Source organism: Peromyscus leucopus, chromosome 23 (assembly GCF_004664715.2).
Source record: "Peromyscus leucopus breed LL Stock chromosome 23, UCI_PerLeu_2.1, whole genome shotgun sequence".
Classification (NCBI taxonomy): domain Eukaryota; kingdom Metazoa; phylum Chordata; class Mammalia; order Rodentia; family Cricetidae; genus Peromyscus; species Peromyscus leucopus.
This window is the reverse complement of record NC_051082.1, coordinates 13,887,236-13,910,596: the sequence shown is the minus strand read 5'-3', so window position 1 is coordinate 13,910,596 and position 23,361 is coordinate 13,887,236. Positions and strand designations below refer to the sequence as shown.

The 23,361-nt window shown below is 49.5% G+C and overlaps 1 protein-coding gene across 1 annotated transcript in view; it reads right to left on the bottom strand.

Annotated features, from left to right (window-relative positions):
* Positions 1-3,388, bottom strand: part of P2rx7 (purinergic receptor P2X 7) — a 37,567-nt gene extending 34,179 nt beyond the window's left edge. Inside the window, exon 1 of the mRNA XM_028885885.2 lies at positions 3,094-3,388. Within this exon, the coding sequence (XP_028741718.1) occupies positions 3,094-3,218 (125 nt within the window). The 5' untranslated portion in view covers positions 3,219-3,388. The remainder of the gene's footprint in view (positions 1-3,093) is intronic.
* Between the last annotated feature and the right edge of the window lie 19,973 nt (positions 3,389-23,361).

Sequence of the window (23,361 nt, the reverse complement as noted above, 5' to 3'; positions counted from 1 at the left end):
CTCCACTGGACCTAATAATGCCACAAAGTCACACTGCTGGGAGAACTGGGACACCATCCATATATTAACACAAAATGAGCATTTCCTGGGCTGGAGAGATGGCTCAGCAGTTAAGAGCACTGGCTGTTCTGAAAGAGGTCCTGAGTTCGATTCCCAGCAACCACATGGTGGCTCACAACCATCTGTAATGAGATCTGGCACGCAGATAGAACACTGTATACATAATAAATAAATAAATCTTTAAAAAAAAATGAGCATTTCCTAACCAGTATTCTTGGCCACTGGTCCTTTGCCAGCTGGTCAAAGGAGCATCTTATTTTTTAATTTTGACATATATGTTTGTCATCGATATTTATTGGATAGTAAATACACAGACCAAAAGTAACACTCCTAATGTTACTTTTTAACGAAAGCCAAACGAGGGTTTGCCAAATGCCATAGAGTTCTCTAATAGCTTTGTTATTAGCTCATTTAGTAGTCCCAGTGATTGGACCCATTTTATAGATGAGAAAAACTAAGACCCAAAGAGGCAGAGGACATTGGGGAAATGGCTCAGTCGGTGAACTGCTCGTCACCAGAGCATGAAGGCCCGAGTTCTCACATGAAGGCCAGGTTTGGTGGCAGATGCCTATCATGACCGTGCTGGCAGATCAGAGAGAAGGAATTCCCTGGAGCTCACTGGCTGCCAGCCTAGCCAAATGGGTAAGCCTCGGGCTCAGGGAGAGACCCTGTCTCCAAACAGTAAGGTGGAGATCAAAGAACCCATGTAAACATCTACGCACATGTTTGTGCACATGCACATACAGATGGACACCTCCAAAAACATGGGGGGGGGTGGAGTCCACATTTCAACATCTTAAACCCAAGCATGGTTGTGGTTACTGTGAGGCTCAAAATAGAGGATGGATCTAAAAAATATCCATTCTGCTCACAAAGACGATTTCTTAGAAAGAGCTACCAGTTGTGGATGGCTCCCCTCAAAACCATGATAAGAGGTGGACTTTTTCTTCTTTGGCTATCCAGATATTGCACGAACGGACACAGAAACAGCGGCGTGCTGGTTAAAGTGACTTGGCCAAGAAAATGTATCCAGGACCAGGACTATAACAGAGGCCACCTTGGAGCTTGAGCAATGGCTCCGGGGGCTGTTTGCTGTGCAAGCGTAAAGACCCACATCCAACCTGCGGCAACCATGTACAAGTTGACCATAGCAGAAGGTGCCTGGAATCCCAGCACCAGGGAGGCAGAGCCTGTAGGATCCTGCCGCTCAGTGGCCAGCCAATCTGGCTGAATTGGTAAGCTTCAGGGCTTCTGATTTGCTTTGTTTTTTGTTTTGGTTTTTTGAGACAGGGTTTCTCTGTGTATAGTTCTGGTGCCTGTCCTGGATCTCACTCTGTAGACCAGGCTGGCCTCGAACTCACAGAGATCCGCCTGGCTCTGCCTCCTGAGTGCTGGGATTAAAGGCGTGCGCCACCACTGCCCAGCTTCAGGTTTTGTGAAAGACACTGTCTGAAAAAATAAATAAATAAATAAATAAATAAATAAGGAGGAGAGCTACCGAGGAAGTTGACCTCTGGCCTCCACATACACACTTACCCTCACAAACAAGTTCACACACACACACAGAGGCCACTCTCGATCTTAATAAACCACAGCACCTCCGCATGTCGTGTCAAAAGCACCATGGTTACCATAGTCTGAGAAACACAAGGCAAAGCCACAGGAGAGATCACATCACACCTGTGAGGTTAGTTATGATGAGAAAGCCACAGTATCGCGTGTTGGTGAGGAGGCAGGACCAGAGCCCTCACGATCCGGTGCTGTGGAAAGGGGAACCTTCCCTGCAAAGCAGCCCATCCGTGCCTCCGAGAGTGACATGCAGCTGCCCCGTGACCCAACAAGTCCCCTTCTAGGTAAACCCAGGAGAAATTAGGGCCTAGGTCCGGATGACAAGGATAGCAACAATCCCACATCCATCACCTGACAAATGAAGTAGTTTACACACAGTGGGCTGTTATCCAGTCATAGAATCTGGACAGCATTATTAACACACGTGACAATGTAAGTGAACACTGAAAACATGCTAAGAGGAAGAGCCAGTCACAAAGGACCGGATGCTGTATGGCGCTGTTGATATGAAATGTGAGAAACAGATAAATCCATGGAAACTAAGGGACAGTGGCGAGGTCGAAATGATGGCTAGAGGGTGGGGAGATTCATTTTAGGAAAATGCTTTTGTTGTTGTTGTTTGGGTTTGGTTTTTTGAAGACAGGGTTTCTCTGTGTTGCCTTGGCTGTCCTGGAACCCACTCTGTAGACCAGGCTGGCCTTGAACTCAGAGATCCACCTGCCTCTGCCTCCATGATCGGCTGGAAATGTTCTAAACTTTCTTTTTCTTTGTTTGTTTGTTTGGTTTTTTGAGACAGGGTTTCTCTGTGTAGTTTTGCGCCTTTCCTGGAGCTCACTTGGTAGCCCAGGCTGGCCTCGAACTCACAGCGATCCGCCTGGCTCTGCCTCCCGAGTGCTGGGATTAAAGGCGTGCGCCACCACCACCCGGCCTGTTTGTTTTTTTTTTAACCACCATATAGCTCAATGAAGACACTGAAAACCAGGAACAAGGACACTGTAAATCGGTGAAAGTCCAAGGTACACACTGTAACTTCCTAAGCTGTTTTAAAGGGGCCCCCTCGATGCTCCAAAACAACATTTCCAAACCTGGTCCTATACCTCCTAAGCTCCAGGATGACTCAGACTCCCCAGGGGAAATCCCCACCTCCACTCTGGGAGCCCGGGATGTTGGCCTGTGTCTCCAGGTTCCTCAGGCACGCCCTGCCCTGCTCAGCCTGGCCTCCCTGGGCTGCAGTTGAAAAGGCTGAAGGGAGGCACATGGCCCCGCCACCCTTTCTTTGTGGCTTGCTCCAGCTGCAGCCAAGGGCCGCTTCCTCCTCCCGTTTCCTCTAAGCCAGCTATGAGAGCTGTGTGTCTCGGATTTAATCCACCACGTGGAATCCAGCAAGCGCACCTGCAGCTGCACCCTGGGAGCGTTGGTGCTGTCCAGGGCTGCAGAGATCTGCCCGTCCCACGCCCCACTTACCTCACGTAAGAAAAGACAATCACGTGCAGGAGCCACTTGATGGTGCCATAATTCATGCTCTGGATCCGGGTGACTTTGTTCGTCTCATACTGCAAGACGTCACTCCAGCTGCAGCAAGCCGGCATGGCGACGACGGGCTGGCTCTCAGTTCAGGCTGGACCTTGGCTAGACCCCTCCCAGGCTAGACCTCAGCAAACACCCAGCTAGGAGCAGCCAAAAGAAAACGCACCAAGTCTTAGCAGGAACACTGGACTTCCAGTTCTTCCAGTGACTGCAGAGGGGGCGGGTCCTGGCAGCTGCCCCAAATGTGAGTGGAATAAACAAGAACCGAGTCCTACAGGCTTGGCTGACAGATGACCCCGCCTTGCCATCCTCCCCCAGACACCCGCACAAAGATGGTGTTCAGGAAATGGGCATTTTTTAAATTCCCCCTCCCCCTTTCCTTTTGCTCTTTTGAACCCATTTCACTTGGGAGAAAGGGGCTGCCCCTTCAAATGTCATAAGACCCTGTGTGACTCAGAGAGGGGCCTAGATACTGCCATTGCCTCTAGCCCCGTGAAGACGCATCCGCTTTGTTTTCTTTTGCTGTTTTTGTTCGTTGGAGACGGGTTCTCAAGCATCCAGGCTGGCCTCTGATTTGTTATTTACCTGAGGCTGGCCTTGAACTTCTGATCCTCCCGCCTCCACCTCCTGAGTGCTGGGATTATTGGAGCGCGCCACTACAAACCACAGAAATTACCCGTTCATTTTCCACAACTCTGTGTTCAGTCCACACGTACAGATGCGCGGGGTGAATGAATGGCGACTTTTGTCCTTCTCTGCTCCCGGCAATATGCTGGTCTGCAGATGACGGTGGGCGGGATCAGATTCATTATGGGATGGGAAGACTATATCCACACTGCTTCTTACTTACTCGATCCTCTAGATTCTGTCCTGCTCCATACCCTGGGAGGTCAACCCATGACTTGGGCCAGTCAGCTGCCAGCCACCAAGAACAAAGCTACCATCCAGAAGTAACCCTCTTGAGCATGCCTGAGGCAGACTATCTGCTGGAGGACCAAGGATGTCCCCAGACAGGAGAGGAGTAGGGTTCCGAGGAAGGTGGAGATGGCATCTTGTTTGATTTTTTGACTTGGGTTTTTTTTGTTTTGTTTTGGGACAGGGTCTTATGTAGCTAACTCAGGCTTCTTTTGAACTTCCCGAGTAGCTGAGACTGGACTCCTCATCTCCCTGCCTCCACCTATCAAGTTCTGGGGTTACAGTTGTGAGTTGCCACGCCCGGGGTGAAACCCCACTGAGCAGGCTGATGGAAGGCAGGGTGTATAAAATGGGCAGCTTCCGACATGGGTAACACAGCAGACCCAGGGCCCTGTGTGATAAAGACATGGTTGGCATCGAACGGGAGGCACTCGCAGACCCCTGTGTCTGAGGCTCTGCACTAACGTGGGTATGGTGGCTATTTCTCTGCATCAAGACTTAGGACCCTCCACAAGTGGAATGTTTGATGCTGAGAGTCTGATTTCAGAGGACAGTGCTCCTCCCTAAGAAAGAAAGAAGGCAAGAATCACTCACTAGCCAGAAAGAGTAGGAAAGAGTCTTCTCTTTTGCAACTGGCTCAACCCACTGCTCTCTCTCTCTTTCCGGCCCGATTACTGGCCAGGCAGATTTGCACATTTCCCATCTGAGTTTGTGTACTTTCTCTTCCCTATGATCTCCATCAAGGCTGCTGTCCCCAACTCTGCTAGCTCCAGTTCAAGAGACCAGGGAGGGGACAGGGAGGCTGGATGAGTCTCCCAGCCCTCTCTGTTCAGATTCCTACTTGGGAACTCTGGCTTTGTCCTTTAGGCTCGGGAGTGATAAGGGTTTTTCTCTGTTGCCAGCCACAGACAGCACACTCTGCTTTCTCTTAATCCTGCCCCCAACTTTGTACCACCACTGGTTTCTTTGCTCGAGGAGGTCATGGCTTTCCCAAAACTCAGGAATACGGTAATCATCTGTAAACAGAATAGATGGGGCCACTGAGATGGTAATAGTGCTTACCATCAAGCTTGATGACCTGAGTTCAATACCCAGGACCCAAATAATAGGAGAGAAATAACTCCATTGAACTGTACACACACACACACACACACACACACACCCCAAAGATGAATGTAACAACAAATATTTAAATAGCAGATATACAGGGTTCCCATTAGGGCAGTCAAGTCTGGTGGTTAGAACTAGAGGGCTAGCTGCCTGATTTCCAATCCTGGCTTTGTATTGTATCAACTATGGCTTTGGACAGCTCTTCATGCCGTTCATTCATTTATTCATCCCCAGGAATACAAGGAACTAGTAGATATAGCAATGAATAGGTGTGCAAGTCCAAAAATGTCCATTCACTAAAGAACGGATCAAGAAAACATGGCATATGTGTATGATGAAATAGTATTCGGTCATAAAAAAAGGAATAAAGAACATATAGATGCTATAACTTGGATGAACCTTTGGAGATGTGAAAGGAAACAGAACATCTGATAATTCAATTTCCAGAAATGCCCAGAGCAGGCAAATCATTCTGCTATTTTCTTTGCACCACCTACTGAATATCTCCCATGGATATGCATGTCATGGTCTTTCTTTCCTGTATTTTCACCACCCTATCACTCCATGAATGCTGTTGTCTAGGTTAGTTATTGCTATGAAAAGACATCATGACCATGGCAACTCTTATGAAGGAAAACATTTCATTGGGGCTGGCTTACAGTTCAGAGGTTCAGTGCATTATCATCATGGCGGGAAGCACGGTGGTGTGCAGGCAGACATGGTGCTAGAGAAAGATCCGAAAGTTCCACATCTGGATCAGCAGGGGCAGCAGGAAAAGAGAGAAACACTGGGCCTGTCTTGAGATGTGAAATCTTAAAGCCCGCCTCCCGTGACTCACTTCCTCTGAGAAGGCCACACCTCCAATCGTGCTACTCCCTGGCGACTAAGCTTTCAACTCTGTGAGCCTATGGGACATTCCTATTCAAGCCACCGCAGCTGTTCTCAGGAAGATTACCAACACTTCTCAGCGGCCGGATTTACCGAACATACATACATTCCTTATTTCGCTTGACCTCTTGGACTCATTCAACAGCATGGCCACTTACTCTGTACTTCTTGTGATAACTCCTCCCTTGATTCCCCCCAACCCCAGCTGAGGACCGAACCCAGGGCCTTGCGCTTGCTAGGCAAGTGCTCTACCACTGAGCTAAATCCCCGACCCCCTCCCTTGATTTCTGTGACACCCCTGGTCTCATGCTGTCCTGTGGGGCTCTTCTCGTTCTATGACTCCCTTCTCCTCACACATATCAGCTCCGGCAATTCCTTCTCAGCACTCCTGTGTTCCCGTCGGTCAGCACAGGACAGACGATGCAGCCATTCCCAGGCACCCTCGCGGCTTCAAGTAATGGTTTCGCTCTCATCCGCGCTACCCACCCAACACTAACGGAGCAGCCTCATCTTGAACTTTGGAAGGAGAACTCGGGAGATCTCATAGCAGCAATTAAACACAGACCCAGAAACAAAGCACTTACTAGTGCTTGTCACTCATTGGCCAAAGTAATCACGTGGTCCCGCCCATCCACTAGAGAGCCTGGGAGCTCAGTGCCTCAGTGTACCCCGAAAGAGAAGCAGCAGAACTATTTGGTGAATAGTGTTGGTGGCTATAACCCACCTTCCCTCCCTCGCTCCCTCCCTCCCTCCTTCCCTCCATATATGCTGTTCTAAGTATTAAAAAATCAAATCAAATCAAAAACAGGGCCTGGAGCCGGGCGGTGGTGGCGCATGCCTTTAATCCCAGCACTCGGGAGGCAGAGCCAGGCGGATCTCTGTGAGTTCGAGGCCAGCCTGGTTTACAGAGCGAGATCCAGGAAAGGCACCAAAACTACACAGAGAAACCCTGTCTCGAAAAACAAACAAACAACAAAAAAAAAAAAAAAAAAAAAAAAAAACAGGGCCTGGAGAGACAATCCCACAGTTAAGAGCACTTGCTGCTTTTCCAGACAACACAAGTTCAGTTCTCCCAAACCATGTCGGGTGGCTCTCCACCGTCTGTAACTTCAGCTGCAAGGGATCTGACGCCCTCTTCTGGCCTCTGCAGGCACCTGCATGTACATGTGTGTACATACAAGCAGACATACATAAAAAAAAATAATAAACCTTTAATTAAAAAAAAAAATCACCAGGGGTTGGGGATTTAGCTCAGTGGTAGAGCGCTTGCCTAGCAAGCACAAGGCCCTGGGTTCGGTCCTCAGCTCTGGGGGAAAAAAAATCACCAAAATCTGTAGCTGGGCTGTGGCTCAGTGGTAAAGTTCTTAAATAGCATGTGCAAGTCCTTGAGTTCTAATCCCAGCGTGCTTTCTTATTTCTTTTTTTTTTGGGGGGGGGGTGTGAGACAGGGTTTCACTGGGTGGTCGTGGTTGTCCTCAAACTTGCTCTGTAGCCCAGGCTGGCCTTGAACTCACCGAGATCCCCCTGCCTCTGCTTCCCGAGTGCTGGGATCAAAGGCCACCACCGCCCGGCTATAGGAGTTGATCTAATGGAGCTATGGTGTCAAGGGAAAATTGCAGGAGGGGGAATTAAAGATGTGAGCATTGGATGCTTTCAAAGAAGAAGTAAGCTAGCTAGAGAGGAACGCTGCTGTCGGTGTCTGTCTCTTTGTGAAGTGGGAAGCCAGCTTGTGATGTGAACAGGGATTGTAGGATTTGAAGGGTGACTTTCTTGGAAAAGTGTGTGTGTGTGTGTGTGTGTGTGTGTGTGTGTGTGTGTAGGTGTCTTAGGTGTCTGGTTACAAGTTCCTGAAGGCCCGGTTTCTTTAGGGGAAACTGGGCGTTTTCTTTGAGAAACAGATAAAGCTGACTGCAGTGGTAACAGGAGTCAGCATTTCCCTGTAACTATGAGAGGATCTGAAAGGTGGCTCGAGCTCCTGAGAACCTAGAATCCGAGGCTGAAATCTCCCTGTGCTGAGGTTGCTCTTTCAATTCTACTCATCTGAGCCACGTGGTTCTGTCTCTCTGGACACCCACTGGGTGTCTCTGTAATGTGTGATTTCTCTGAAATCATCATCCACCCGCCCCCCTACCCCCCCACCCCCAGCCACCACCACCACCACTGGGCTCTTACTCAAGTACAAATCCAGACCCACTGGATCCAGGATCCAAGGAGAATAAATCTGATTGGTTCTGCCACTTCTCCCTGATCCATCAGCCACGCCTGTGGGCGGGGCCACAGGAAGACGTCATCTGGATCAACCTTCCAAAAGAGGGAGACTGAGAGGTGGAGGCATGGGGGTGTGCTTCTCAGAATAGACCCGAGGCCAGGGGACCCACTTCCTCTCTCGGATAGGACCGCTCTGTGGGCTGCCTAGGCCATCTCCCAGGGCAGCAAGCCCGGAAGCAGGGACTGGCCCTTGACTGCTTCTGCTTTCCTTCCTCCCAGCCCCGTCCCACTTCTCCAAGGTCTTTCCCCAAGCAAACTACTGATTGTAAAACGCCTTTAATCCCAGCACTCGGGAGGCAGAGCCAGGCAGATCTCTGAGTTCGAGGCCAGCCTGGACTACAGAGCGAGATCTAGGACAGGCACCAAAGCTACAGAGAAATCCTGTCTTGAAAAACAAAACAACAACAAAAGAAAGATATATAGAATAAAGAAAGATTTTTTTTTTTCCTTTTGCACTGAACATGTGGCCTGAGGATTCACGCGATCATTGCCGGTCTCCTTAGGACATCGCTAGCAATTCTCTTCACGTAGATTCCCTCATGTTTACTGTCCTGCAATGCGTATTCCGAGTCACATTTTTTTGTTGTTGTTGTTTTGTTTTTAAATGTTTGTGTTGTGGGAGATTACCCCATCATCATGCCACCTAGAGGGGAGGTTTACAAAAATAAAGCACCAAGTCTCTGAGGGCAGCATCAGCCACTGACCACCAATTGTCATGGAAGTCTCAAGAGTTCCCGGGGCTCAGGAAGCCCTGCTTTGGTGGCCCTTGGTGACTCAGGAAAGAAGGGAGCTTCTCTTTCCATACAGAACCCGGGTTTGGCCTCGGGGGCCTTGGGGAACTAACAGACCATAGAAAGTTTCTGCAGTCTCAAGAGGGAGGTGAGACCTGCGGGTGGTGCCTCAAGGGCGCCCCCTGAAGGCAGTGGTGAGAAGTTTTCTACAAACCCATGGGACCAGAGCAGGAGAGGGCATCTCTGTGGATGGCCGGCTGACTACATTTGAGAAGCCCCGTTCCTGAAGTTTCCAAGTAGATGAAAGTGAGATTAGGCAGGCAGAAGAGTCCCGCCAAACCCGTCTGTGCATTCTGGGGACACAGAGCAGGTGCTCTCTGCAGGGGTTTCTGATAGGCTAGTTTCTTTAGAAAAGTAGACGTTTGTGATCAATTTTTGGTTCTGTTGTGGTTACTGAAATTAGAAGTGGTTGAATCTTAGCCTGCATAAGACTGTGGGACTGAAGACCTTAACATCTAAAACAAACAGGTCCTTCCATTTGTATTAAGTTACCTGGCTTTATTTTATTTTATTTTTTTCCATCTGTTCAGAGAGCTATATTTTACTTAAGTTGTGTAAGTGAGATTCCTATCCATCTTCCCCTTCACTGTTTGATTTACGGCGGACATTTTTCTATAGGCTAATCCATAATCTAAAAAGATTTTAGCCTCCCCTCCTGAAAGTACAGCAGGCATATCCTTTTATCAGCTTGAGGCGGAACAAATTCTTATCCTAATAGTGAAATGTTTCACTAAAGCTTGCCCAGTGATTGGGCAAAACCAAAACTTACTATAAGCCACAGTCATTCTAGGGTCCTCCCTGCTTGGTAGTCTCCCTGGATCTGTGGAGGAAAGAGAGATATACAGAATAAAGAAAGATAAAAAGCCCAGAGGCAAAAAGTAGTTAAAGCAGCCGGGCAGTGGTGGCGCACGCCTTTAATCCCAGCACTCGGGAGGCAGAGCCAGGCGGATCTCTGTGAGTTCGAGGCCAGCCTGGTCTACCAAGTGAGTTCCAGGAAAGGCGCAAAGCTACACAGAGAAACCCTGTCTCGAAAAACTAAAAAAAAAAAAAAAGTAGTTAAAGCAAACTGGGACAACTTAAATTAGAAAAGCTGGCTAGAAACAAGCCAAGCTAAGGCTGGGCATTCATAAGGAAGAGTAGGTCTCCATGTATTTATTTGGGAGCTGGAAGGTGGCAGGCTCCCAAAGAGTGGGAAAAAAAAAAACTACAGGAGTTCTATGGACCCAAGCATCCAGCATCTGAGGAGGAAGAATTTTCTTCCAGTAGAGTCTGGGAAACACTGGCCAGCCAAATGGTGTGGACGTGGCAGAGATGGGGACTGTGGTCCTTGAACTCATCCGGTTTGAGATGTTTAGCTGTAGGAAACGGGGCTGGAGCCACCGGAAGCGAACCGGATCAGCTACACCAGACGGGTTTCCTTCTCTTTCGATTGCTTGCGTTTGGCACCAAGGAGAAAATCTACCTGGTCCTCCTTCGCAGGAGCTCACCAGTGACATCATCTCTGGCGCATCCCTCCCTGGCTAGTGTTGGAGTCTTCCTCCTCCCAGGTCAGGTTCTTTGTTCCTGTGGACGCTGTCGTGGCTTTGCATCAATGACGAAAGCCTCTCTCTGTCCTTAGGTGTGTCCTCTTCCGGCACAGTTCACCGTGGTTGTGCAAACAATGCCAAGTGGGACTTTCCCCTCCCCAGGGCTCCATGGCACCTGGTAGTGGCACCCTGTGCCCTCTTGGCCTTCCCTCTCCTCACCCCTACTCCAGGTGAATTAGAGCCTGCTGCTCTGTGGTGGCAGAGGTTAGGAGGACACTCTGGATTTAAACACGCTGTTCCCTAAATAAATAAATAGCCCCCCCCCAGCTCCAAGCCTCTCCCACAAGCAGCTGTTTTTAAAATTAATTTAAATAAAATAAATTTAAATAAAATAAAACTTGAAGCATCCAATTACACTAGCCCCCCCCCCCCCGCCGCCCCTTTAGACAGTGAAGATACAGAAGCTTTTTTTTTTAAAGTATTTATTTATTTATTTATGCAGTGTTCTGCCTGCATCCCTGCAGGCTAGAAGAGGGTACCAGGTTTCACTAAAGATGGTTGTGAGCCACCATGTAGTTGCTGGGAATTGAACTCAGGACCTCTGGAAGAACAGCCAGTTCTCTTAACCTCTGAGCCACCTCTCCAGCCCGATATAGAAGCTTCTGCCTCTGTCAGTTGGGAGAGAGGGAGAGGAGAGTGTGTTAGCAGGTCAGTGATGAAGGGGAAGGCGGTCCCCTTGTAGCAGCAGGAATCTTAAAAGTTCTTATCAATAAAAACAAACCCAGAGCCAGGTATTGGGGTGAACACTGGAAGATCAGAGAAACAGAACAAGCCACAGCTAACCTCACCTTGCCAATTCCTCAGTTGATCCTGTTTCCTCAGACTGGTTGCTTCTGAGTCCTCATCCAAATGAATCTCAGCTGAACTGCTTCTCGAAAGCCTGAATGCTTAAGCAGCTAAAAGCTTCTAGTTCCTGGTCCTCACGCCTTATATACCTTTCTGCTTTCTGCCATCACTCCCTGGGATTAAAGGCTCACTTTCTGGGATTAAAGGCGAGAGTCACCACGCTTGACTGTATCCTTGAACACACACAGGTAGATCTCTGCCTCTAGAATGCTAGAATTAAAGGCGTGTGCTACCACCGCCTATCCTCTATGTTTAATGTTGTGGCTGTTCTGTTCTCTGACCTCAGATAAGTTTATTAGCGTGCACAATATTTCGGGGAACACAATACCACCACAAGGGAAGGGGAAGAGCCAGGGTTCAGTGGTGGGAGGACAGTGCAGAAAATTCACAGTTGTTGCTATGGTGACCAGGGCGAAAGAGCCAGCAGGAAAAACAAGAATTCCAGGGTGGTGGTGAAACCGGAGACCATGAATTGGCTATCTCAACCGTCTGCGTGGCTGCGCATGTGACAGGTTTGGGCCTTACCCCAATACAGCCCAGCAACCCATCATCGCTGGCCAAAGGGCTGAGCGTCTCTCAGGACTTGTAACCATTGGTGCCATCAGTGTACCATGGGCATCAACGGTGGCTCCTGAAGCTGCAAGCAGGCTCCCAAGACACAGGAGCAGAAGGCTGACACTATTTCTGTCTATACAGCCCCTGGCTGTCCTGGAACCCCTGTGTAGACCAGACTGGCCTTGAACTCACAGAGATCCGCCTGCCTCTGCCTCCTGAGTGCTGGGATTAAAGGTGTGTGCCTCCATGCCTAGTTGTTGTTCGAATCTTAGATGGTCTTATAATAAAAACCTGGTACCAGATGTTGGGGTCAAAGCTGAAAGATCAGAGAAGCAGAGCAGGCCACAGCCTCCACCTATGACCTCACAAACTCCACGAATCCTCTGACTGAAATCCTCTGAGTCTTCACCCAAAAGGGTCTCAACTGAACTGCCTTAGTTCCTGTTTCCTCACACCTTATAGACCTTTCTCCGCCCTACCGTCACTTCCTGGGATTAAAGGTGTGTGTGCTTCCCAGTACTAGGATTAAAGTCATGTGCCACCACTGCCTGGCTCTGTTCCCAGTGTGGCCTTGAACTCACAGAGATCCAGATGGATCCCTGCCTCCCGAGTGATAGGTTTAAGGCTGTGTGCCACCACTGCCTGGCCTCTATGTCTGATCTTGTGGCTGGCTCTGTCCTCTGATCCTCAGGCAAGTTTATTAGGGTACACAATATATCACCACGCCTAGTTTTTCTTTTTACTTAAATTTCAGACAGGATCTCAAGTAGCTTGGCCTACCCTCAAACTCCCTATGAAACTGAGGATAACCTCAAAATTGTGATCCTCTGAGGTCATGCCTCCCAACTGCTAGAATTCTAGGCACGTGCCCCCATGTGAAGCTTGAATTTATTTTTGTGGGTGTGTGTAGATGTGTGTCACTGCCTGTGTGTAGAGGACAACTTGTGGGAGTTCTTTATTTCCTTCTGCCATATGGGTCCTGGGGGACAAACGCAGGTCATCAGGCTTGGTAGCAGATTCCTTTACCCACTGAGCCATCTTGCCTTGAATTATTGTTCAAGTATCCAGTTCAGCAGCACTAAGTACACGCACTTTGCTATGCAACCATTGCCAACACCTGTCTTAGGCTGTTACTGTTGCAATAGATAAAAATACCCGGGATCAGGCAATTGATAAAGAAAAGAAGTCCTAGAGCATGGTGCTGACATCTGCTTGGCGTCTCCTGAGGGCCTTCTGCTGCGTCAAAACGTGGCGGGAGGCGTCACATGGTGGAAAGGCAAGTGTATGTCTTAGCTCTCTCTCTCTCTCTCTCTCTCTCTCTCTCTCTCTCTCTCTCTCTCTCTCTCTCTGACTCTTTTGTTATCAGGATCTTTCCTCCTAGGCAAGCTGGCCTTGGCTCCTGACCCTCCTGTCTCAGCCTGGTAAATGCTGAGATGACAAGTAGGAGCCACCATGCTTTTGTGTGTGTGTGTGTGTGTGTGTGTGTGTGTGTGTATGTGTCTGTCTGTCCTGGATCTCGCTCTGTAGCCCAGGCTGGCCTCGAACTCACAGAGATCCTCCTGGCTCTGCCTCCCGAGTGCTGGGATTAAAGGCATACGCCGCCGCCGCCACCGCCGCCGCCGCCGCCACCACCACCACCACCACCCAGCCTAACAGTTTTGTTTTAAGACAAAGTCTCACTCTGTAGTCTACCTTGGCCTCACTGTGTAGCCCAGGCCGGCTTTGAACTTGAGGCAGTCCTGTCTCTGCCTCCTGAGTGCTGGGATGACAGGTGTGGGTCCACACACCCAGCTCCAGCTTTTAATTCTCCTGGGTATAAATAGCTCCCAGAGGAATTGCTGGACCATATGGGAATTCTATATTTAAGCTCCTGTGGACCGGTGGTGGTGTTTTTTGTTTAATCTACCAGAATATCCACGCAGGCCTGACAGCGGCTCCTTTTTAACCCCAAGGCTGCACTCTCAGGGGAGGAGACACTCTTACGTTGGTTTGATTCCAGCAGGGCATTCCACCTCCTAGAACACAGAGGAAGACAGAATGAAGTTATCCTGGATAGAGAAAGTTCACAGTGGGAGAGGAGAGAGGGAATGATTAAAAGAGGGAAGAAGAAGAGGAAGGAGAGAGGAGAGGCTGTGATGTGAGGAGGCATCAGCTTCCATCTTGTTGGAATATCCCCAACAGAGACGTGCTCACAAGCAAGCCTGACCTAATTGAGACTTCCGGTGAAGTCCCGTTTCCCACCATTCTTCCTTAGCATAATAAACCCTTATTGTGTGACATAGGATTACTGTCAACTACTTACAATCAAACAACACCAACTCATTCTGTATAGACAGGCAGCACCTTTATGCCAGTGCCTTGACTCTCTTGGGCCTATGTTGTGGGCCTGCATCACAGGAGGGCCACATCTCAGGAGGGCCAGAGCAAAGGGAGAAGAAGCCAGTGGAACTGGCTGGAGCTAGGGGCAAGTTCCTGGGCCATGGTACTGTAGGAAAAGGCAGGGTCAGCACACAGGAAGGGAGGTGAGAGCCAAGGACTAGGAGAGAGGGCTAAGCTCAGGATCTCTTGGGCCGAGTCAGGGGTAAAAGGGGGAGAGAACCCCTTATTTCTGCCTCCTGCTGAAGAGGGTAAGGCGTGGCTGTGGCTGCAGAGCCCGGGACACCAGGCTCTCCCATCCAACTCGTTGCTCTCATTAAAACCTTTCTTCTCACTGCCCATCTTATCAACTCAAGTCGTTCCCTTGGTGCTTACACTCCCCCAATAACAGTCGTCATCCCCCTCCCATCCCCCATCCTCCATCCCCGCCCCCCCCCCAGCGTCTGCATGCCCCTGTCCCTTGCCTCCCCTTACAGCTCCACCCACCAGACCTCTGATTAAGTGCAAGCTGAACATCGGTACTTGTTCCCCTGAAATGCACATTTTACATCTCAAATGTCCCTGGGGCTGCAGTTCACAAAGAAAGAGCTCTGATTGCCTAATTCTCATTAAGGGAATTGTGAGATTGCTAAGAATAAGCACCATACTTGAAGTCCAATGAACCACAACGGTTAACATGACGATGATGGTGATGATGATGGTGGTGGTGGTGATGATGATGGTGATGATGCTGATGATAGTGATGATGATGGTGTTGGTGATGCTGATGATAGTGATGATGATGATGATGATGGTGACAGGCTATAAGTTCTTAGAAGACAAGGATCATGGCCTGGTTCAGAATCACAATATTTAAATGTATAATTGTTGCAAAAATTAATATATTTTCTCTACCATGGATGCCTGTGGTGGGATGAATCAGAATGACCCCTATAGGCTCATATATTTGAATGCTTAGTCACCAGGAAGTGATAGGATTCCTTTGAATGTGTCACTGGGGGTGGGCTTTGAGGTTTCAAAAGCTCATGCTAGGCTCAGTCTCTCTCTCCTCTTTCTCTCTCTCTCTCTCTCTCTCTCTCTCTCTCTCTCTCTCTCTCTCTCTCTCTCTCTCTCTGCTTTTGGATCAGGATGGAGCTCTCAGCTACTTCTCCAGCACCATGTCTGCCTGCCTTCCACCACGCTCCCCTCCATGATGATAATGGACTAAGCCTCTGAAACTGTAAGTGAGCCTCTAACTAAATGCTTTCTTTTTTTTTTTAAATGAGTTGACTTGGTCACGCTATCTCTTCACAGCAAAAGAACAGTGCTTCCCTTTCCAGCTTCAATCTGAAATCAAATGTCCTTTGTGTCCTTAGCTGTGGCTCATTAGACCAAGGAAGGGCTCCACCCAGGAGAGTCAGACCATTGGCTGGCTAGTGGCTCATCATGGCTGCTCCATCGTGAATATGAATGAGGGAGTTGGAAAGATGGCTCAGTGTTTAGGAGCACTGGCTCCATCTTCGGGTCATTGGGCATGGCGCTGCTCTAGGCCAATTCTCTCTTGCAAGGGCTTGTCTGAGTGCAGGTTTTCAATTCTTTGGGGGTAAAAAAAAAAATCCAAGAGAATTTGCTGCACCATAATGCCACCAGCACACAGTAGGTGTTCTAGAGACCTCTCTCCACTGTTGCGTCATCACAGTTTGCCCAGCAGATACCATTTTGGGCATTTAGGCATTCAAAACACACACTAATTTAAATAGTATTTTTTTCTTCATTTTCTTTACTTTTTTTTTTTTTTTTTTTTTGGTTTTTCTAGACAGGGTTTCTCTGTGTAGCTTTGCGCCTTTCCTGGATCGCGCTCTGTAGACCAGGCTAGCCTCGAACTCACAAAGATCCACCTGCCTCTGCCTCCCGAGTGCTGGGATTCAAGGCGTGCGCCACCACCGCCCGGCTTTTTCATTTTCTTTACTTTATTTACAGGGTCTACCTATCTAGCCCTGGCTGTCCTAGAACTTGCTATATAGACCAGGCTGATCTTTCTTCATTTTAAAAAATTACTACATTTATTCACATGAGTGCACGTGGGTGTGTGCCTGTGTGCTGTAGTGTGCAAGTAGAGGTCAGAGAATAATTTGTGGGTGCCATTTCTCTGCCCCTACCATATGGGGATCTAGGGATTGAACTAGGTCTTCGGGCTTGCTGGCATGTGCCTGTGGTCATTGAGCTATCTCAACCAGTGCTTGTATAATATTTTCAATACAAGTCACCATCATGGCTTGCTTCATTTTTGTATTTTGGTGGTAGAATGTTTACTCTGGGGGCTGAACTTGAGAGTTCAAGTCGGGCATCTGTGTTTATTGACTGTTGGACCCCAGACATGTGTCTTAACCTCTCTGAGCTTTGTTTTCTTAGCCTACCTTACAAAAAGATCCCTGATAAATAAGCACCTGACACTCAACAGAGCTTAGGGCCTCTGGCCTGCAAGCAGCTAGTGTAAGTAAAATGAAAAGAATGCCAGAAAGGGGGGAGGGTCCTTTTCTCTAACAAAAGCAACTCAAGGGAGAGAGGGTTTATCCTGGATCACAATTAGAAGGTGAAGTCCACAGTGACAGAGGAAGTCAAGGCCACAGGAGCTTGCGGCAGCTGGTCACGCCGCATCCACACTCAGAAAGCAGAGCCAGAAGAGTGCTCAGCTCCCTCTCCCTTTACATGGACCATGAGCCCGGCCCTGGGAATAGGTGCCACCCACAGCCGGAGAGTGTTCCCACATCAGGGAGCCAGATCAAGAGCCTCCTCCTCCCCCAGCCCCCGGGATGTGCGCAAATACATCTCTTCCAGGTGAGTCTAGATTCTGTCAGGTTGACAATTAACACTTACCATCACAAGTGGCAAAGGAGGAGGCGGGGGAGAGATCCCAGACTGTTTGGAAAACTCCGAGAGCATGAGAAGCTATAACACACGAGTTTCCGGTCCTTTTTTCTCTCTTTACTCAGTAGCCCCCGAGTCAACATACTGTCCCCTCTGTCTGTCCAGGATAGCTCTGTGCCCTCAGACAAGTCCCTCCCCCTTGAAGTGCCTGTGGTCCAGGGGCCGGGGACATGACCAGCAGGGGGCAGTAGTGCACCAACATTGCATCAGTGCTGCTTCTTGGCTGACCCTGGACAGGAAACCGGGTGAAATAATGCAGTACGTCACTCTTTTCTAAGACGGTTATTTTACCCTCCGTGCACAGTCGGAACAAGGTCTTCCCACTGGGTACGGATGAAAAAAAAAAAAAGTTGAGTCTCCAAAGCGTAAGAAGTGTAACAAGGTTATGTATAAACAGTAGACTAAGAGTTGGGGTCACAAGTGTCCTAAATTTAGACTGTGGAGAAGAGGTGTGACTGCTGTGTGTCTGGGCTGCAGAGCGCTGATGACCTTTCCCTGGCTTTATGCTTCACAGAGCTCTTTCTGAGCCTCGATATGAGAGAATTCTCATCTTAATCCCCCAGTTTGCAGGTGAGCAAACTGTGACCTCTAAAACTCATTTGGTTTGGCACTTGGCTTAATCTTATAGGCTAATAGTAGACTCTCAGGAATAGTAGCCGCGAAACGACACAGTCTAGGTGTTCTGCCGTGTTGTTATTTTTAAATTTAACTTCACAGGTGCACGTACCTGTGTAAGTTCACGTGCACAGTGTCTGTGTGTACCACGCGTCTGGGCAAGTGCCTGGGAAGTCCAGAGAGCATAAGATCCCCTGGAGGTGGAGGTGAAGTTGTAGATGGTTGTGAGCTGCCTGATGGGCATGTTGGGTATTGGACTCAGGTTGTCTGCAAGAGCAGTCACTGCTTTGAACTATTCCCAGCCTGTTTGTCTTTTAGTTGTGTGTGTGTGTGTGTGTGTGTGTGTGTGTGTGTGTGTGTGTCCATTTGTGCATGTGTGAGTGCAAGTGCCCTCAGAGGCCAGAAGGCGGCGTGGGATCCCCTAGAGCTGGAGTTACAGGTGGTGAGCCACCCAGTGTGGGTGCTGGGAACTGCTCTCGGGTCTTCTGTAAGAGCAGAAAGCATTCTTATCCATTGAGTGGTCTCAGCCCGGTTTTGGTGCGATAATGCAGGACGATTTCTAGCCCACGTGATCCGCCTTGACTTCAGACAGTAAGGCAAGCTGCTCCTCTGGCTTAGGGCATCTGGTGTTAGCGAATCCTTCTAGACCTGGGATGGCTTCTGATCAGCAACAGTCCTCAAAGGACTATCAGAGAAACCCCGCGGCAGGTGCTGCTGCCCACCCTCTGCTGCCCACTCACGGGTGCTGATGGCTGTTTGGCCAGTTGGCATGTGCAGTGCCTACAACAGACGCTTGGGCTGGCTACGATGATGTAATAGGAGTGCACGGCTCAAATTAGCTTCAACATAAGGAACATGTAACTTGGATTTAACAAGCAAATCGCAAGGTGGTGCGGGCAGCCGTTCACCAACTTCCAAGGGTCTCTGATGTCTTACTGTCGTCCGTGGCCTTTGCCTGAGCACCTTTCTCTGCTAGGTACTGTATTCCCAAACACGGGGCTGCAAGACCCCGAGAACAGTGACTTGGGGCCACCAGTTGTCTCGTTTGAAAAGAAACCACCCTCCACCCATTTGCTCTCTCATTTCATTGGCCAGAAGCGGATCACATGGCCCCGCCTAAACCAATCCCAAACCGGGGCAGTGAGATTGCCGTATAGGTTTAGACCAGGTTAGCAACCAGAGACTTGGCTTTGTGGGAAGGCAATTAGCGATGTTTGTGGTGATCCCCGGTGTGGTTACTCTAGCTCACAGGGAACAATGACCAGCTCTGACACCGTGGTCCCTGCATTTAGGAGCGAGGAACTACGAGAGACCATGCATGGGTCCTGGTGTCCCATTGCCCAGCCCTGGCTGTTCGTACCACTTTATTTCCTTTATGTTGTGGCCACTTCTGTCTCTTTCTCGTGGTGGAAAATATGACGAGGAAGAAAAAAAGCACAATCCTGATTGCCCATGACCCCACCACTCGGAGATGGCTGCTACCGACGGTTTTCCTCCCATCCCGGGAACTCTTCCTAAAGATGGAAATCCAAGCGCAGTGTCTCCCCCAGACTTCAGCCTCAATGCTGTGGCATGCCACTCGGATTCTCTATGACCCAGGAATCCTCACACAGTTTCCATGAGGCCCAGGGAGCTTGAATCCAGGAGGCACAACGTGGACACCAAAGTCCAGTTAAAGGCGGGAAGGGTAAAGGTTTAAGGGCGGCCTTTGCCCAAAAAGAGGGCAAGCTTCAGGAACATTGTAAGTGGGGCAAACGCCTTTTTTCGTGGGAGGAGGGGTCACCCAGCATTCATTCCCTTTTCTGATAACAGAACCCATCTGTCCTTGAGAGGAGTCACTGTTAACCTTCCCTCCTTTCCTCTGGTTCCAGCCTGTTCCCTGATCCCCCGTGATTGGTTCTCAGAAGGGTGGGCACATGACCAGATCAGGCCAATCAGGACCAGTGAGGCTCAATTCCCGAGGTTAGGACAGTCTGGTTAGATTTGACAGCTGGCAGTTACCTTGCCATGACGGATGTAGAGGTTGCTTAAAAATAGAACCAAGGAGATGGAGGTGTGGCTCAGTCAGTAGAGCACTTGCCTAGCACGCACAAAGCCCTGGGTTTGTTCCCTAGCACGGAATAAACCCGGTGTGGTGGTGCATGCCTGTAATCCCTGCACTTGGGAAGTACGATAGGGGTATCGGAAGTTCAGGACTGTACTCAGCTACATAGTGAATTCAACACCTGCCTACATGAGGCTCTGCCTTAGAATAAAATAAAGCCAATATGGTAAAGAGTGGATGTAAGAGACAGAGAGAGGACAACCCAAGAGCAACCTTGCAGCTCCTCCATCTTTGCGCTGAAATCCACGGCCTCTTTGGACTTTAAATTACACAAACAAGCCGATTGCCGTTCGTTCTATATATGTGTGTATTTCTGAGATGGGGCTTGCTATGTAGCTCATACGGCATTGGACTCATGATCCTCTTGCCTCAGCCTGCTGGGTGCTGGGATTACATACGTGCCCCGTGACTAGTCAATTGCCTATACAAGTTTTAGTTCATTTCTGTCACCTGGGTTGGCAAGGCGCTCAGTGGGGAGAATTGCTCGCTGCACACTGACCTTAATTCCATCCTCCCAAAGCCACAGTGGAAGGACAGAGCCGACTCCCAAAAGCTAGACTCCGGCCCCACACACATGGTGTGGCATGCCGGCACTCAAACGCACCGCACACACAATAATTATAAAAGTGACCTAAACATTTCTGTCTTGTGTAACAAAAGTGCGAATCCATTTTGTTGCTAAAAGTAAGGGGAAAGTCTCAGGACTGAGGGTGTGTGTGTGTGTTGGGGGGGACTTTGCTGTGCCAAACTGCCAACCAGCTCTGCGGTCGGATACGTCAGCTCACCTCTCCGGACTCAATGCCGGGAAGGAGTGGAAGTAATCTGTACCCTTTTGGGGGAGGGGTGGGAGAAGTGATGGACTCTTTGGAGCTGACAAGTGCTTCATGGATGTGATGAGAAATAAAAATGTAAAGGATTCTTCTGAAATGTCAGGGATAATTTTAGAGACTCCAGAAGGGCTTAGAAGGGTGGCACATTGCGAAGTAAACACATATGCTACCGGAGCTAAATGGCCTCGAGGAGGAAGGAGGTGATGGTTGGGATAAGGGAGCTCCCGGAGCTGGGCATGGTGGGGGCGCACGCCTTTAACCCCAGCACAGAGGCAGAGGCGGGTGGATCTCCGAGCATTCAAGGCCAGCCTGGTCTACATAGGGAGTTCAAGGCTATCGAGAGCTACATAATAGAGAAACTCTGTCTCAAAAACAAAAACAAAGAAAGATACTGGGCCTTCTGGTCTACCCGTCCTTTCCCTTTTTAATAGATACGAGTGGCAAAGGACTAGTAAATGCCCTAAGAACATGGCAACAGAGTCTGGAGATGTGGTTCAGTTGGAAGATTACATGTCTAGCATCCCGGAGGCCCTGGGTTCAATCCCTAGCACCACGTAAACCAGATGTGGTGGTGCATGCCTATAAACCAGATGTGGTGGTGCATGCCTATAAACCAGATGTGGTGGTGCATGCCTATAAGCTCATCGCTTAAGAAGTAGAGGCAGGGGGGTCAGAAGTTCAAGGCTATCCTCAGCTGCATATGGACTTTGATGGCAAGCGGGATACATGAAACCCTGTCTCAAAAAAGGGTAGGAGGAAGCGGGGCAGACGGTAAAGTGTCTGAAATGCATGGATGGGAATCTGTGTTCTTATCTCGAGGACGCACATGACAGCCTTCCCTGTAACCTCAGTGCTAGCGCTGAGGTGAGCCGGGCCAGAGACAAGTGTTCCCGGGAGCTCACTGGCCAGCAGCCTAGCCAGATCACTGAGCTCCATGCTCAGTGAGAGGCCTAGACCAGTTGGTAGAGTGCTTGCCTAGCATGTGGGAGCTTCTAGGTTCAAGTCTCAGTACTATAAAAACAAACATTTGAGAGCCAGTTGGAATCTGCCACCTGCCTTTGCCGAAAGGTCTTCACAGAGGCCAGTGAGTGAGGGTGGGCTTCTCTATCATGGAGCTGGAGAAAGCAAGGCTCATGGAGAGCCTACATCCACAGCTGCTAACCAGAGGTACCTGAGGGGAGGAACTCAGCTCCTCATGGGTTGTACTGGAGATAGAGGTGGCTTTGATGATCACTCAGAACAAAGGAATGAAAATACCTTTGCCTGCCGGGCGGTGGTGGCGCACGCCTTTAATCCCAGCACTCGGGAGGCAGAGCCAGGCGGATCTCTGTGAGTTCGAGGCCAGCCGGGGCTACCAAGTGAGCTCCAGGAAAGGCGCAAAGCTACACAGAGAAACCCTGTCTCGGGAGAAAAAAAAAAAAAAAAAAAAAAAAAAGAAAAGAAAAGAAAATACCTTTGCCTAAACTAAGGTATGACCCCTGCCCTTTTCGTCCACTGCATTGCTGATATCTTGGTTCTGGGAACCAAATCCAGGGCTGCCTGCATGCACTCTGCTTACCCACACCCCTCCTTCCTTATGGTCCCTTTTTGATCCCTCCCCCTTCCAGTGACTGTAACCACTGGGCAATGCTTTATGACATGTAGCTCATGTTTCCTCCCGGGATTCTGCCTCTGAGAGCACTGTGGCCTCCAAGTTCATGCGAAGGCCAACCTTCCTCTCTCTTGGGGGCCAACCATCCTGGCGTCTCTGTGCCAGCTCTGCTGCTCACAGACAGTTGATCCCTTTTTCCTGTGCCTTAAGCGGGTTCCCCTAGCAAGGAGGCCACATGTCTTTGACAAACTGATGACTGAGTTCCCACCCACTCTCCCCTTGCACTGCCCACTACTCCTTCCTTCTTGGCTTCGTATGTTTGAATCCTTGATCCCTAAGCTGGACCTGTTTGGGGAAGGTTCTGGAACATCGAGGAGGTGGAGCATGACTTGAGGAAGTGCGTCACTGGGGGCGGGCCTTGCGATTTGACAGGCAGGCTCCACTTTCTAGCCTCTTTCTGCCTGATTGAAGGTGCAATATGACCCGCTGCCTCACGTTCTTGCCGCCGAAATGAACTCTACCTCCCTTAAGTTCTCTTCTTGTAAGGTATTTTGGTCACGGTGACAAGGAAAGGAAAGAATATGACTTCCATCCCTTCTCTGCTCCCTTCCAAATTCCCTCCTTCCTTGGTGTTTGGCTTCTCAGAGGATCCAAATGGCCAGAGGTCTTCGTGAAGTGAGCTGGGGAGGGGGGGAGCGGGAGGGGATGTTTCGGACATCCAAACTCATGGCCGTGTTGCCAAGGAGACAGGGTTCCACTCTGCTGTGGTTAGGACCACAGGTTAGGACCGGGCAAGCCAGAGCGTGGGTTCTACTCACAGCCT